At 32.6% G+C, this 13003-nt stretch overlaps 1 protein-coding gene across 3 annotated transcripts in view; it reads left to right on the top strand.

The window, feature by feature from the left end:
* LOC143076496 (phosphatidylinositol-3,5-bisphosphate 3-phosphatase MTMR3-like) overlaps positions 1-13003 on the top strand; it is a 40069-nt gene that overhangs the window by 19610 nt on the left and 7456 nt on the right. For 2 of the 3 annotated variants that reach the window (XM_076252306.1, XM_076252307.1), the window contains exons 4-13: positions 907-1079; positions 2436-2538; positions 2923-3036; positions 3452-3645; positions 4477-4587; positions 6045-6156; positions 6668-6863; positions 7658-7843; positions 8293-8466; positions 9293-10318. In XM_076252306.1, the coding sequence (XP_076108421.1) occupies positions 907-1079; positions 2436-2538; positions 2923-3036; positions 3452-3645; positions 4477-4587; positions 6045-6156; positions 6668-6863; positions 7658-7843; positions 8293-8466; positions 9293-10318 (2389 nt within the window). The remainder of the gene's footprint in view (positions 1-906; positions 1080-2435; positions 2539-2922; positions 3037-3451; positions 3646-4476; positions 4588-6044; positions 6157-6667; positions 6864-7657; positions 7844-8292; positions 8467-9292; positions 10319-13003) is intronic. The other variant, XM_076252309.1, reaches the window with a different exon arrangement.

Raw genomic sequence — 13003 nt, 5'->3', positions numbered from 1 at the left:
TAATTGCTCGAAAGAGACCAATGTACACAATATAAGTTATATGGTTCGCTACTAACTCCCTTACGGATCCATAGAGGGTTAGTAAAATCCATAGGAGGTGAGGCCGAAAAAATAAACAATGAAACAGAACAACATTAATAGATGACGTCACAATTAACGCTTCATGAACCCCCTATGAAATTTACTAACCCCCTACGGCCTCATAGGGGGGTCACCATATGACGGCTTTAAGCCAATCACAAAGTGATAATTTACCCATGGTGCGATGATTGACAAATATGCTGACAGTAGCAAAAGAGTTTATTTAATTTTGTACACTACTTGCTCCTATATGTGATAACCAACTTGTAGTAAACAGAGACATTTATCCCTATTCTACAAGTGCATTATTATCTTGTCTATCCATTCTTTTGTCCAATTAATATTTTCATCGCATTTTTTCTTCAAATCAACTAAATAGAATAATTTCATATTCGATCAGCAACTTGACACAGAGAAAAATTCAATATAGTTGGGAAATAAAATGTTGTCTGGTTTAACTCCATGCCCATATTATCCTTTACCCCAAATGTACTAAGTGGTTGTCATTTATTTATGAGTTACATATTTGGTTTTTTTTTGGTTTATTTTTTTAAAATAAATAAGGTTGTTAGTTTTCTCGTTTGAATTAAGTTTTACATTGTCATTACAGGGCCTTTTATAACTTACTATGCCGTATGGGCTTTGCTCATTGTTAAAGGCCGTACAGTGACCTATAGTTGTTTATTTTTGTGTCATTTTGGTCTCTTGTGGAGATTTGTCTCATTGGCAATCATACCACATCTTCTTTTTTATATAAATGTATGAATTAGAATTTCTGTAGTTCAGAGTTATTCATGTTATCAATCTTTGATGTTTATTTTTCAGGTGTGACTTCAGTACCAACGATTCTTGCCAAGACTGGTTCAAAAGGATTACACAAAGGACCAGTATACCTAAGGAATTAAGTGGCCTGTTTGCCTTTGCCTTCTTTGCCTGGTGCCAAGACAGAAGTCCATGTCCATCTGAACATGAAGTCTGTTACCAACTATGTCAGCAAGGTGAGAATAGCATAAATAGATAATATATGTAAATCCAGAAAAGGAGGAATTTTCATTGGTTCTGTTCAAACAAACATATACCAATTTATTAAAAATATGTTAGTATTAGTACATAGGCAAAACTTGCTCATGTGAATTTTCAGATTGACCTCTAACAAGCTTATGCATGAAATTCACATCAAAATTTCCATGTGCATTCCGTAGGAATTTTATGAAAAAACTTGATATAGTCATGATTTTAGAAATCTGATTGATTATGAAAACTAAGATGTTATTTGAATTACTATATAATTAAAAAATTCATGTGCAACTCAAATGAAAAAAAATCATGAAATGGTAGCATGAAACTCACATGAACTGATTTCACATGAGTTTGAGGTGAAATTCATGTACAATTGATATGAGTGAAAGGAGTAGGTCCTGTAAGGGCCAATTTTGGCCTCAAATTTCAGGTCCATCGGACAAAAGATTTTGGACACTTTTTAAACACTTAAGTGTCTATTTCAGTTGATTCAAGTAGTTTATGTGAAAGATTTTAACTGATTTACTCATTGAAAACGCTCTGATTCAAGCTTAAATATGAAAAATTTATCAAATTATGCCAAAAAACATCACTTTTCAGATAGTTTTTGTCAAAATTGAAAGTGGCCGCATCCGTGTTCATTCTCAACCTCAACAGCCCATATTTATGTAGCAGAAGCATTCTACTTTCCAATAAAGAACTAAAAGTTTACATCAAAAACTCTGATTTTAGTGAACTTCATTCGTGCGTTTAGTGGCATCCTCACTTCTGTTCCAATGTTGAGCCAGTGGTTGGCAAATTATAATACTATATTGCAGGATTTATTCACCAAACTAAATTCTCATAATTGACAATCAAGCATTGCTGTCATAAAGGAATTGTGATTAAGTACTTTCAAAACAAAAAATATTTCTAGTTTATCCTGCACAATGACGATCAATAAGACGCTTGATGAACGTTAATAGTGCAGGGATACAGGCGATCCCCTTTATCTGGTAAACGACATCACTAAGGCGTGCCTAATTGACAAGTTTTTTTGGTGACGGATGAACTCGATTATGTTCTATTTTCATCAATTTAATATGAATGACAGAAGATAAGGTATAAATAGATGTCAATGAGACAGAAACTTAACAACACAAAACAGCAATAACACATCAGTTTTAAAAAAAACACATTTCAGATCTATAGACTTATAACTGTATCTTTTCAGATTAAATTTATATTATATTGTATACATGTCAAGGTATTAATGTAATCATGAAAATGGTCTTCAACATAATATAATGTACATTATTATAATATTTAAAATGTAAATTTTAATTTATTTTTAGTAGAAAGATTCACTTTTAGCTTTGGGAAAGAAGTGGAAAGGATGAAATTTGATCTGAAGAGTAAATCTTCCTGGAGGATAACTTATATCAATGAAGATTTCAGGTAAGCTAATCAAGAAGGTAGAAAATAAAAACATTATTTAAAAATGCACCTAATAATTTCCCTAAAAATGATCCATGGGACTGTCTGGAATACTCTAATATCATAGTTTTAATAAGGAAGTAGCGAAATTTCTTATCTTTCTAGATACAGTAATGAAATCAAGTTGTATAAAGAAATGTTTACTCTGTAACAAAACAACGTAGTGTAAAAGTTTGAAATAATCTTGTTAGAATGGTTCAAGCCAAAGAATTTCAAAAATTTCTTGAAAGTTGAAAAACAAATAAATTTAATAGAATGTAAATCACCTTGTGCATTTCTGAAATAAATCTACATTTTTTATTCAGTATATACTTTTTATAATGTTTAGAATTGTTATACTTTTAGTGTGTGTTCCTCCTATCCTAAGTGTCATATAGTACCAGCCTGTATTACAGATAAACATTTAAGGGATGTGGCAGGATTTAGAGCTCAGAGGAGGTTTCCATCTGTTGTATGGAGGTATGTTTTAATACTGGGTTTAATTAGTACTGTCAAGTGATTTAAGCAAGTATTTATGGAACTTGTATTTCCTAAAACGCTCAAAATAATTTCAATGCAATTCACATCTGTGCACTCAATTTAAATAATTATAGAACTTTTGTTTCCTCATGCACTCCAACTAATTGAAATTCACATTAGTGCACTGAAAAGGTAAATTTTAGATATAAGTCAGATGCACTATTGAGTTAAATACTGCAAAATTAGAAGTTAGGCAAACAAAGTTAATTAAAGTGACGAAGTTTTAACAATACGTCTAAAATTTAAAACATGGAATAACTAAATAAATTAGTGGTGTTTTTTTTTGTCCATATAAATTTGTAAACATGCATTCATATCTTGCATTATTAAAGTTAACTTTTTCCAAATATTGTAGAGACCAAAGAAATGGTGCAGTGTTAGTAAGATGTAGCCAGCCTGAATTAGGTTGGCTAGGATGGAGGAGTACAGAGGACGAGAAAATGTTAGAATCTGTTCCTATAGCTTGTTCACAGAACCCAGGAACTTATACCAAATATCTTGGTATAAATGATGATTCATCTGGCTCAGAGTCTGGTTCACAGAACGGTGGTAGGTAGTTTGTTAAAAGTACCCATGAACTTAATCAAATATCTTTCAGAATCTAATTTAAATTCACATTATGGAGGCCTTTATTAATCACAGAACATAGTATTATCTTGCAAATATCCTGTTATAAGTAGTGATTAGAAACCCTCTTAGATAGGTTCACATATTAATGAAGAATTTAGCGTAATTGTTCAGGGTTTTAATCATGTTCACATAAGGAAGATGCATATCAGTCGACTTCTACACATATTTCTATCTTGTTCACAGAATGGAAATATAAGTACATGTATGTGTTTGGATCTTATACCTGTTTGTTAACAAAGCTGACTAGCTAAAGAATTTATTTTATTTTATATTATGAAAAGATAATGGAAGATATAAATTGGTGGGCAATCCAATCATATGCATCTGGTATTTACTGCAAAATACATTAAACATTTGAGTAACATCACTATAAAGATGAAAACGTAATTTGCAACATATATAAAATATAATTATAGATTATCGTTGATCATCTCAACGAGATTAATTTTCTCGCTTGAGCTGGTACAGCGAAAGTGAGAAAAGCATCGAGTTGAGATGACCAATGATATTTTGTTTATCGCTATTTTACCTATGACGACGTTGTCAATTTCATGTCGATTTGGCTAGCAACGCCACGTGGCCTCCTTAGTTTCTAGCGATAACTTTTCCATCTCAAGCGAGAAGCATGATATGAAAATTATCACAAAAAAAGATCAAAAGAAAAATACACAAAATAGCGATAAAATAGAATATTGAATATGTACTGTACATGTAATATTATTATTAAAGCATGTATTGTTTTGATTGCAGATGTAGGAAATGACATTAATACAGAGAATAAAAAGATGATTATAATGGACTGTAGATCTTACAGTGCGGCTGTGGCAAACAGGGCAAAAGGGGGAGGTGTGGAGTGTGCAGGTAATGTCCTAACTTAAACACTAAAAGTCATATACATTTGATGACAGATTTATATAAGACCACTGCTCTTTTTTCTTATCCCAATTAGGGCTGTTCCAGAAAATACTGTTTCCTCCCAGGGAAGACACTTTTTTTACCCCCACCACCCACAGAAATAAAAATAAGTTAGAACAACACTCCCTTGGCATTTTGGTATTTCAAATACAACCACCCACATAAAATTTTAAAAAATTGCCTTCCCTGGGGAGACCTAGTATTTTCTAGAACAGCCCTTTTTAAATTTCTTGTATATTTATTATTTATTTACACATAATTTAATTTTGGATGTAACACGTCTTCTAATTGGCTGACGTTATTTTGTTATGAGCCCATAGACATAATTTAGTCATGTGACCGTGATGTCATCAACGTTTTTTCATGGTTTTCTACGATTTAAAATGGAATTTAGAATTAAATTATAAGAAATGACTTTAATATTTTTTCTGTCTATTTGAAATAACATAAAAAAAGTGGTGCACACTGTTAAATAACCCGCTAAGCACGTTATTCAGTGTGCACCAAATTTTTTATGTTATTTCTTCATAGACAGAAAAAATAATACAGTCATTGCTTAATTGTAGCTATACATACAAAAATTTCAATAAAATATGTTCACACATTTTCACTTTGTAACATTTATAATGTGATGGTCAGAATTGTACTAATGTTACAAACTTAACAATAAAGAGCATAAAAGTACAAAAATTCAATAAATATTAGAAAATAGATTATTACCCTTCTGGAGCACCTGAGATCACCCCTAGTTTTTTGGTGGGGTTCGTGTTGTTTATTCTTTAGTTTTCTATGTTGTGTCGTGTGTGCTGTTGTCTGTTTGTCTTTTTCATTTTTAGCCATGGCATTGTCAGTTTCTTTTAGATTAATGAGTTTGACTGTCCCTTTGGTATCTTTCGTCCCTCTTTTATTGATAGAACTAAATTCCATTAAACACTTCAGCATAATATACCATATACTGTGGATTCATTTATTTATGGGGATACCAATTTTCGTTTGTGTTAGGTTTATACCAAAATTTAAATGTTCAGTGAAATACAAATTTTCTATAGGCCTGTTTGCAGATTGTTGAAAAATCAGGAAATCGAATGTCCATGAAAATGCAATTTTTTTTAGTCTTATAACCAGACTTGAGCAAATCCAGGAAATCAAATATCTATAAAAATACATATCTTCCTCAATCCATGAAAAATAAATGAATTCTCCATATTATATTTGAATTATCGTAAGTAAGAAAATGTTTATATAATTGAAAGACATATAAATTTTGTATTATATCTGAACGGGCGAAAGTAAATAAATGTTTATAAAATTGAAAGACATATATTCCAATAAATTGGGTAATATCTTTAAAATTAGGTAGCATTATTCAAAGTCATCAGTATATCATATTTATTTATTTTCAGAGTATTACCAGAATTCAGAGATACAGTTTATGAATTTGGCCAACATCCATACTATACGTAAAAGTTACGTAGCGTTGAGAGCATTGTGCAGTGGTGGTGCTGATCAACCAGCGTAAGTCAAACTCATTTTATACCAAATTTTTATAAATAGATGGTAGTATAATTTAATTTTTGGTTGTAACACGTCTTGATTGGCTGACATTGTTTTGTTTATCAGCCCATAGACATAACTTGGTCATGTGACCGTGACGTCATCAACGTTTTTCATAGTTTTCTCTGATTTAAAAGTATTTGGAATTAAATTATAAGAAATAACTAATATTTTTTCTGTCTATTCGAAATAACATAAAACATGTATGTTTAATGATATTGAATGCAATATGATTAAATTAAATCTCTACTAAGAAGGCTTGGAATTGCTAAACATAAATAAAAGTAAGTATCTGAAAATAATAGAAAAACAAAGGATATGGGGTATCTATTCATGACCCAAAATCAGCACAACAGCAGCAACAAAAAACACACAAAAAGCTAAGAAACAAATAAGTTTGTTTACAGTAACTGATTTTAGAATTCTGATTAAATGATGTACCATCTATTTTATGTTTCTGTTTTTATTACAGTTGGTTATCAACATTAGAAACTACGAAATGGTTTACCTATCTAAGTGCCATACTGAAGTCAGCTCTTGTGGCAGTTAACTCTATAGACAAGGAAGGGAAACCTGTACTGGTTCACTGTTCTGATGGTTGGGATAGAACTACACAGATTATAGCCTTAACAGAATTACTACTGGATCCTTATTATAGGACCTTAGAGGTTTGTTAAATAATAAAGGGTTTGGTTGGATTTATAGATGGATGTCTTTGAATCTAATGAATATCTTGCTGTGAGATTCATAAAGTAGCTTGAGCTGTCTCATGTTAAAATTGTATTCACAATGCTTAAATTGAAATATAACTGAATGATGAAAAAATACCACAAATTGGACAATAAAAAGACTTTTTATGCCCCCATGGTAGCAGAGAGGGCATTAAGTTTTGCCCTTGTCCGTCCATACACTTGAACGTCACTTAGTTGGTTTCTGTTCTCTAACTCTAGTTTGCCTCAACCTAATGTTATAAAACTTTGCTCATTACCACTAAATCCAGATCAAGTTTGAATTTTGGTGACATCACTTTAACCCATCTAGAGTCATGTCCCTTTACAAATGTTCCGTTCACTAACATAAGTCTTCCTCAACCAAATGTTATGAAGGTTATACATAGAACTTATAACCGCAAAACTCAGATAAAGTACAAATTTGGGGAGCGTCACTATTACCGTTCCTCAGTTATGTCCCTTTATTACTTTATATGTTATGCAAGAGGTGGCATCACCTTTAGTCATGGACACATTTCCCACTTAATTTTAAGTGAAAAAAAAACAGAAAAAAAAGTGTAATAAAAGCTAAAATACAACTGCACCCAAAGTTTAAAATACTAGTTATTTCCATTCACAAGTTATTATTAAAAAATTTGAAAATGAAAAAATATTCCCATATTTTCAAAAATATGGTGTGTACATTGTCATAATGAATTAAATTATAAAATGAAATTATTGTATTGTTTTAGGGATTTCAAGTATTAGTAGAGAGAGAATGGTTAGATTATGGACATAAGTTTGGTGATAGATGTGGTAACGGTATCAATACAGAAGATTTAAATGAAAGATGTCCTGTGTTTCTACAATGGTTAGACTGTGTTTATCAACTGTATCATCAGTTCCCTTGTGCATTCCAGTTCAATGAAGCATATCTGGTAAGATTATAGATAAAAAATGCATGATTTAAGTTTTTGTTTTGTACCCCACCAAAAAAAGAGTTAATAGACATAAGAAGATCTGGTATGAGTGCCAATGAGACAACTGTCCATCCAAGTCACAATTTGTAAAAGTAAATCGTTACAGGAAAAAGTATGGGTTCCAACACAGAAATGACTCACACCAAACAGCAAGCTATATAGGGCCCCAAAATTGATTAGTGTAAAACAATCAACCAGGAAAACCAAGGTTCAAATCTATATAAAAAAGAGAATTTACTGGTTTACCCTTTGAATTTTGGTGACTTGAGTTATGTCCCTTTGTAAATTGAAAAAATGCAGAATTTGCTGTATATATTTTCAAACATGAACATTTGTTTCTCATGGACATATTCTTCAATTACTTAAATATCAATCATTGTATCATTAACAATATATTACTTTTACAGGTGAAGTTGATGCAGCATACCTATTCTCATTTGTTTGGTACATTCCTCTGTAACAACACACGGGAAAGAGAGTCAAACCAGCTCAACCTTAGAACAGCTTCTGTATGGTCGCTACTCAACAACAAAAATAATAAATTTACAAATCATCTATACTGCCCATCACTAGAACAACAGGTAAGAACAACTTCTGTATGGTCCCTACTCAACAACAAAGATAATAAATTTACAAATCATCTATACTGCCCATCACTAGAACAACAAGTAAGAACAGCTTCTGTATGGTCGCTACTCAACAACAAAGATAATAAATTTACAAATCATCTATACTGCCCATCACTAGAACAACAACCAAGAAATACAGTTATATCATTAAAAAAAAACACCATCTCCATTATCACTTCTCTATTACTAAAATTATCAATTTTCAAATTTCATTTACCTATATTCTTTTTTGTCCTTCTCCTCAAATCTCTATCAAAATATGAAAATACAAATGAAAGGACATCTGGAGTTAATGTTAGTAAGACAGTAAGTCAATAATACAACACAATTTTAAAGATTTAAAGATTAATTTAGTTGTAACGGTTCAATGTTTCCATCAGTGAACTCCACTTCTTTCTCATTAGTTACTTTACAACGTCTCAGTGCATGGCCAATCAAATTGTTTAAGAGTAATTCCAATACTACAAAATGAATGGACTGGCAGCAGTTACAAACCATTTGAAAAAGAAAACCCAGATAAATAAAATGAAAAACAGTACAACAGATCATATATACCAACAACCAACACCAGACTCCTTAGTAAGTGGCCTACCACTTCAGTTTTGCCTTGCTTTAACATATGTTGTAAATTTAATTCTATTCAATGTGATTGAGTAACAAAGTTTAAAAAAGAACCAAATACAAGATACAAACTCGAAAAGGACTGAATTATAATGATGTGTCCCTTAAAAATTGCTGCAACCCATAAAAACAATGATAATTTGTGTTTTCTTTTCAGGTGTTGTATCCATCATACAATGTGAGAAGTCTACAGCTTTGGGCATCAGTATATCTATCAAATAATTTATCAAGGACAAGTTCTGAAGATTTATCTGCAGACAAACAGGAACAAGAGCCTTCTTGTATGACTTGTAATTTACATAAAACTAGGTCATGTGAAAATCTTTTGGCCAATCAGGAGGCTCCAGTTCCAAGTCCAAGTCGACGCAAAAGTGATCCTAGCATTGCGCTAGAAAACTTTGATCAGGCTGTTCATCAGACCAAAGACACAAGTCATCACGTCCTGTCAGACTTCAAAGACATTGTTGACAGGCGGGACGTCAACGATTCCAAAATACCAAAAAGTATTCCACTAGAAAATGGACATGGACCTTTAATGGGAAATGGAGTGGTCCAAAACGGGAATAGTAATGACCTTAATAAAAGTGATAATTTAGATAATCAGATTTTAGTGAATGGACATTCTGAATTGACTCCTGACTGTGATGATAAACTAGGTAAAAACAGTGTTCAGAATGGACATATGAATGGGAATACTTCCGATTCAGACAACGAAAGTGGCGGGAGTCCAGTTAAGACATTAGGCAAAACAAATAGTGAAAAAACATTATGTGATAAAAATGGAATTGAAAGCTCAACAGATACTTTAGTTGATGAAAACGATTTGTCAAAAATTAATGGACGACTTAAAATAGTGTCGAGGAGTGTAGAAAACTTAATCCCTGCCAAAACAGCGATAGACAAATTAAAATCTTTAGAAAGCAGTTCTACGATCAGCACCAGTACAAGTGAAATAAGTAATTCCAGTATTGAATTATCAGGTTCGACTTCTGATGGAGACAATCTGCGTAATCTGACGTGTTTACTGCACCAATCAAATGCTCTGAAGTTGTCGTATAAAACCAATGGCTGTGTTAAACAATTAACAAACGGGTCGTTGTCTCCGAACAGATTATATCCTACTCCAGCTAGTTCAAGAACTCCTAATTCTACATGTCCGCCTACACCTGGAGCTGATAGTAAGGTAAAATACTTGTGTGAGCTTCTAGTTATTATGGGAGATAGTTTTTTTTGTAAATCTGAGATATTTAATATGTGTAGTATTAAGACTATTTTAAAAATGGCAAAATCGATCACAATGGATGGGATTGGGCTCTTAAATTAGTTAATTGTACTGTGTGGTTGCATTATCGTTAAAATTTTGTACAAATTGAAGTGTAATGAAATTTTCTGTAATGGCCGTTTGGGGTCTCTTAAAAGTGCCTTACATGCCACTTATGCAAAATTTAGTTCTTGAACAGCCTATGTTTAATATTGCAAATATCACTGAGTTCTAGAAAAGTGTCGGTTGATAGAATTCGACCACCAAAACAGATCTAGACCAATAAAATGTAGTTACAGTTAACTCTTGTTGTCTCGAACTCGGTTGACTCGAAATTTCGGATGAGTCGAAGTTTTCACGTGGTCCCGAGTTTTGTTCCATATAACATGCAGTGCTCTAGCTAGAAATCAAAAGGGGCAGGGTGCCAGTGGAGGGCAGGGCACTTTTTATGATAAGAAAAGGCACTGCTAATTTTTTGGTCTACGTTTCTGTGTGTATCACGAGTTAACAAATCTCTTTTGTTTTTACTGTATATGTTGGTTTTTTTTAAATAAAGATGCATTTTAACTATAGTCTTTATTTCATTGTTTGTGTAGTTATGAATTATATAGTACATCTTCATCAACATATTATGTTTTTATAGCTTAATTTCACTCTACCCATTGTCAAAGAATATTTTTTTTTATCTATATGCAAATGTATTAACAATTTCAGCTTTTTATACCCCCGCTTTAAAAAAGGGGGGGTATACTGTTTTACCTCTGTCTGTCAGTCCGTCCGTCCGTCCGTCCATCAGTCCGTCAGTCCGTCAGTCCGTCAGTCCGTCAGTCAGTCCGTCCCATGAAACTTTCGTCACATTTTTCTCAGGAACTACACATCCACCCTTTCTGTAATTTGGTATCAACATTTATATATGTCAGCCATACCGTGTGATGCGTTTTCATATTCATCACTTGACAACTTCCTGTTTACCGAACACTTGTCTGATTTTACACATGATAACCAAGTTGAAAATTTTCGTCACATTTTTCTCAGGAACTACAATACAAGGATTTCTGAAATTTGGTTTCAGGATTTATATAAGTCAGCTATACCGTGTGATGCGTTTTCAGATTCATCACTCGACAACTTCCTGTTTACCGAACACTTGTATGATTTTACACATGATAGCCAAGTTGAAAATTTTCGTCACATTTTTCTCAGGAACTACAATACAATGATTTCTGAAATTTGGTTTCAGGATTTATATAAGTCAGCTATACCGTGTGATGCGTTTTCAGATTCATCACTCAACAACTTCCTGTTTACCGAACACTTGTATGATTTTACACATGATAGCCAAGTTGAAAATTTTCGTCACATTTTTCTCAGGAACTACAATACAATGATTTCTGAAATTTGGTTTCAGGATTTATATAAGTCAGGTATACCGTGTGATGTGTTTTCAGATTCATCACTCGACAACTTCCTGTTTACCGAACACTTCCATATTTTTACACTATTAACACAGTCCGTCAGTCCGTCAGTCCGTCAGTCAGTCCGTCCCATGAAACTTTCGTCACATTTTTCTCAGGAACTACACATCCACCCTTTCTGTAATTTGGTATCAACATTTATATATGTCAGCCATACCGTGTGATGCGTTTTCATATTCATCACTTGACAACTTCCTGTTTACCGAACACTTGTCTGATTTTACACATGATAACCAAGTTGAAAATTTTCGTCACATTTTTCTCAGGAACTACAATACAAGGATTTCTGAAATTTGGTTTCAGGATTTATATAAGTCAGCTATACCGTGTGATGCGTTTTCAGATTCATCACTCGACAACTTCCTGTTTACCGAACACTTGTATGATTTTACACATGATAGCCAAGTTGAAAATTTTCGTCACATTTTTCTCAGGAACTACAATACAATGATTTCTGAAATTTGGTTTCAGGATTTATATAAGTCAGCTATACCGTGTGATGCGTTTTCAGATTCATCACTCAACAACTTCCTGTTTACCGAACACTTGTATGATTTTACACATGATAGCCAAGTTGAAAATTTTCGTCACATTTTTCTCAGGAACTACAATACAATGATTTCTGAAATTTGGTTTCAGGATTTATATAAGTCAGGTATACCGTGTGATGTGTTTTCAGATTCATCACTCGACAACTTCCTGTTTACCGAACACTTCCATATTTTTACACTATTAATATTATCCACTTGCGGCGGGGGTATCATCAGTGAGCAGTAGCTCGCAGTTTCACTTGTTATACATAATGTCTCTAAGACAACAAATGGAAGTTTTTAACGACCTTGACTGGCTATACAGCCCTTGCACGGTCAGCCCTGGCTTGCGCCTTTTTGGGCATTAAATAATTTATATTTTTACCATGTGGTAATTTAAATAATTTATGTCTCTAAGTTAGTGTGTATTACTAATTTATCAATGTTTAGAACATGGATTGCTAAAAGTATAATTATCAAACAGAAATTGCAATATATTTTTTTTTAATATGTTCAAAGACAGTTAATATCCTTAAGGTAACATTATTATGTTATTATATATTCAATTGATTCTTTATTCCTTTTTTTGGTACTAGATAATA

Source organism: Mytilus galloprovincialis, chromosome 5 (genome assembly GCF_965363235.1).
Source record: "Mytilus galloprovincialis chromosome 5, xbMytGall1.hap1.1, whole genome shotgun sequence".
NCBI lineage: Eukaryota > Metazoa > Mollusca > Bivalvia > Mytilida > Mytilidae > Mytilus > Mytilus galloprovincialis.
This window is presented reverse-complemented; position numbering and strand designations above follow the sequence as displayed.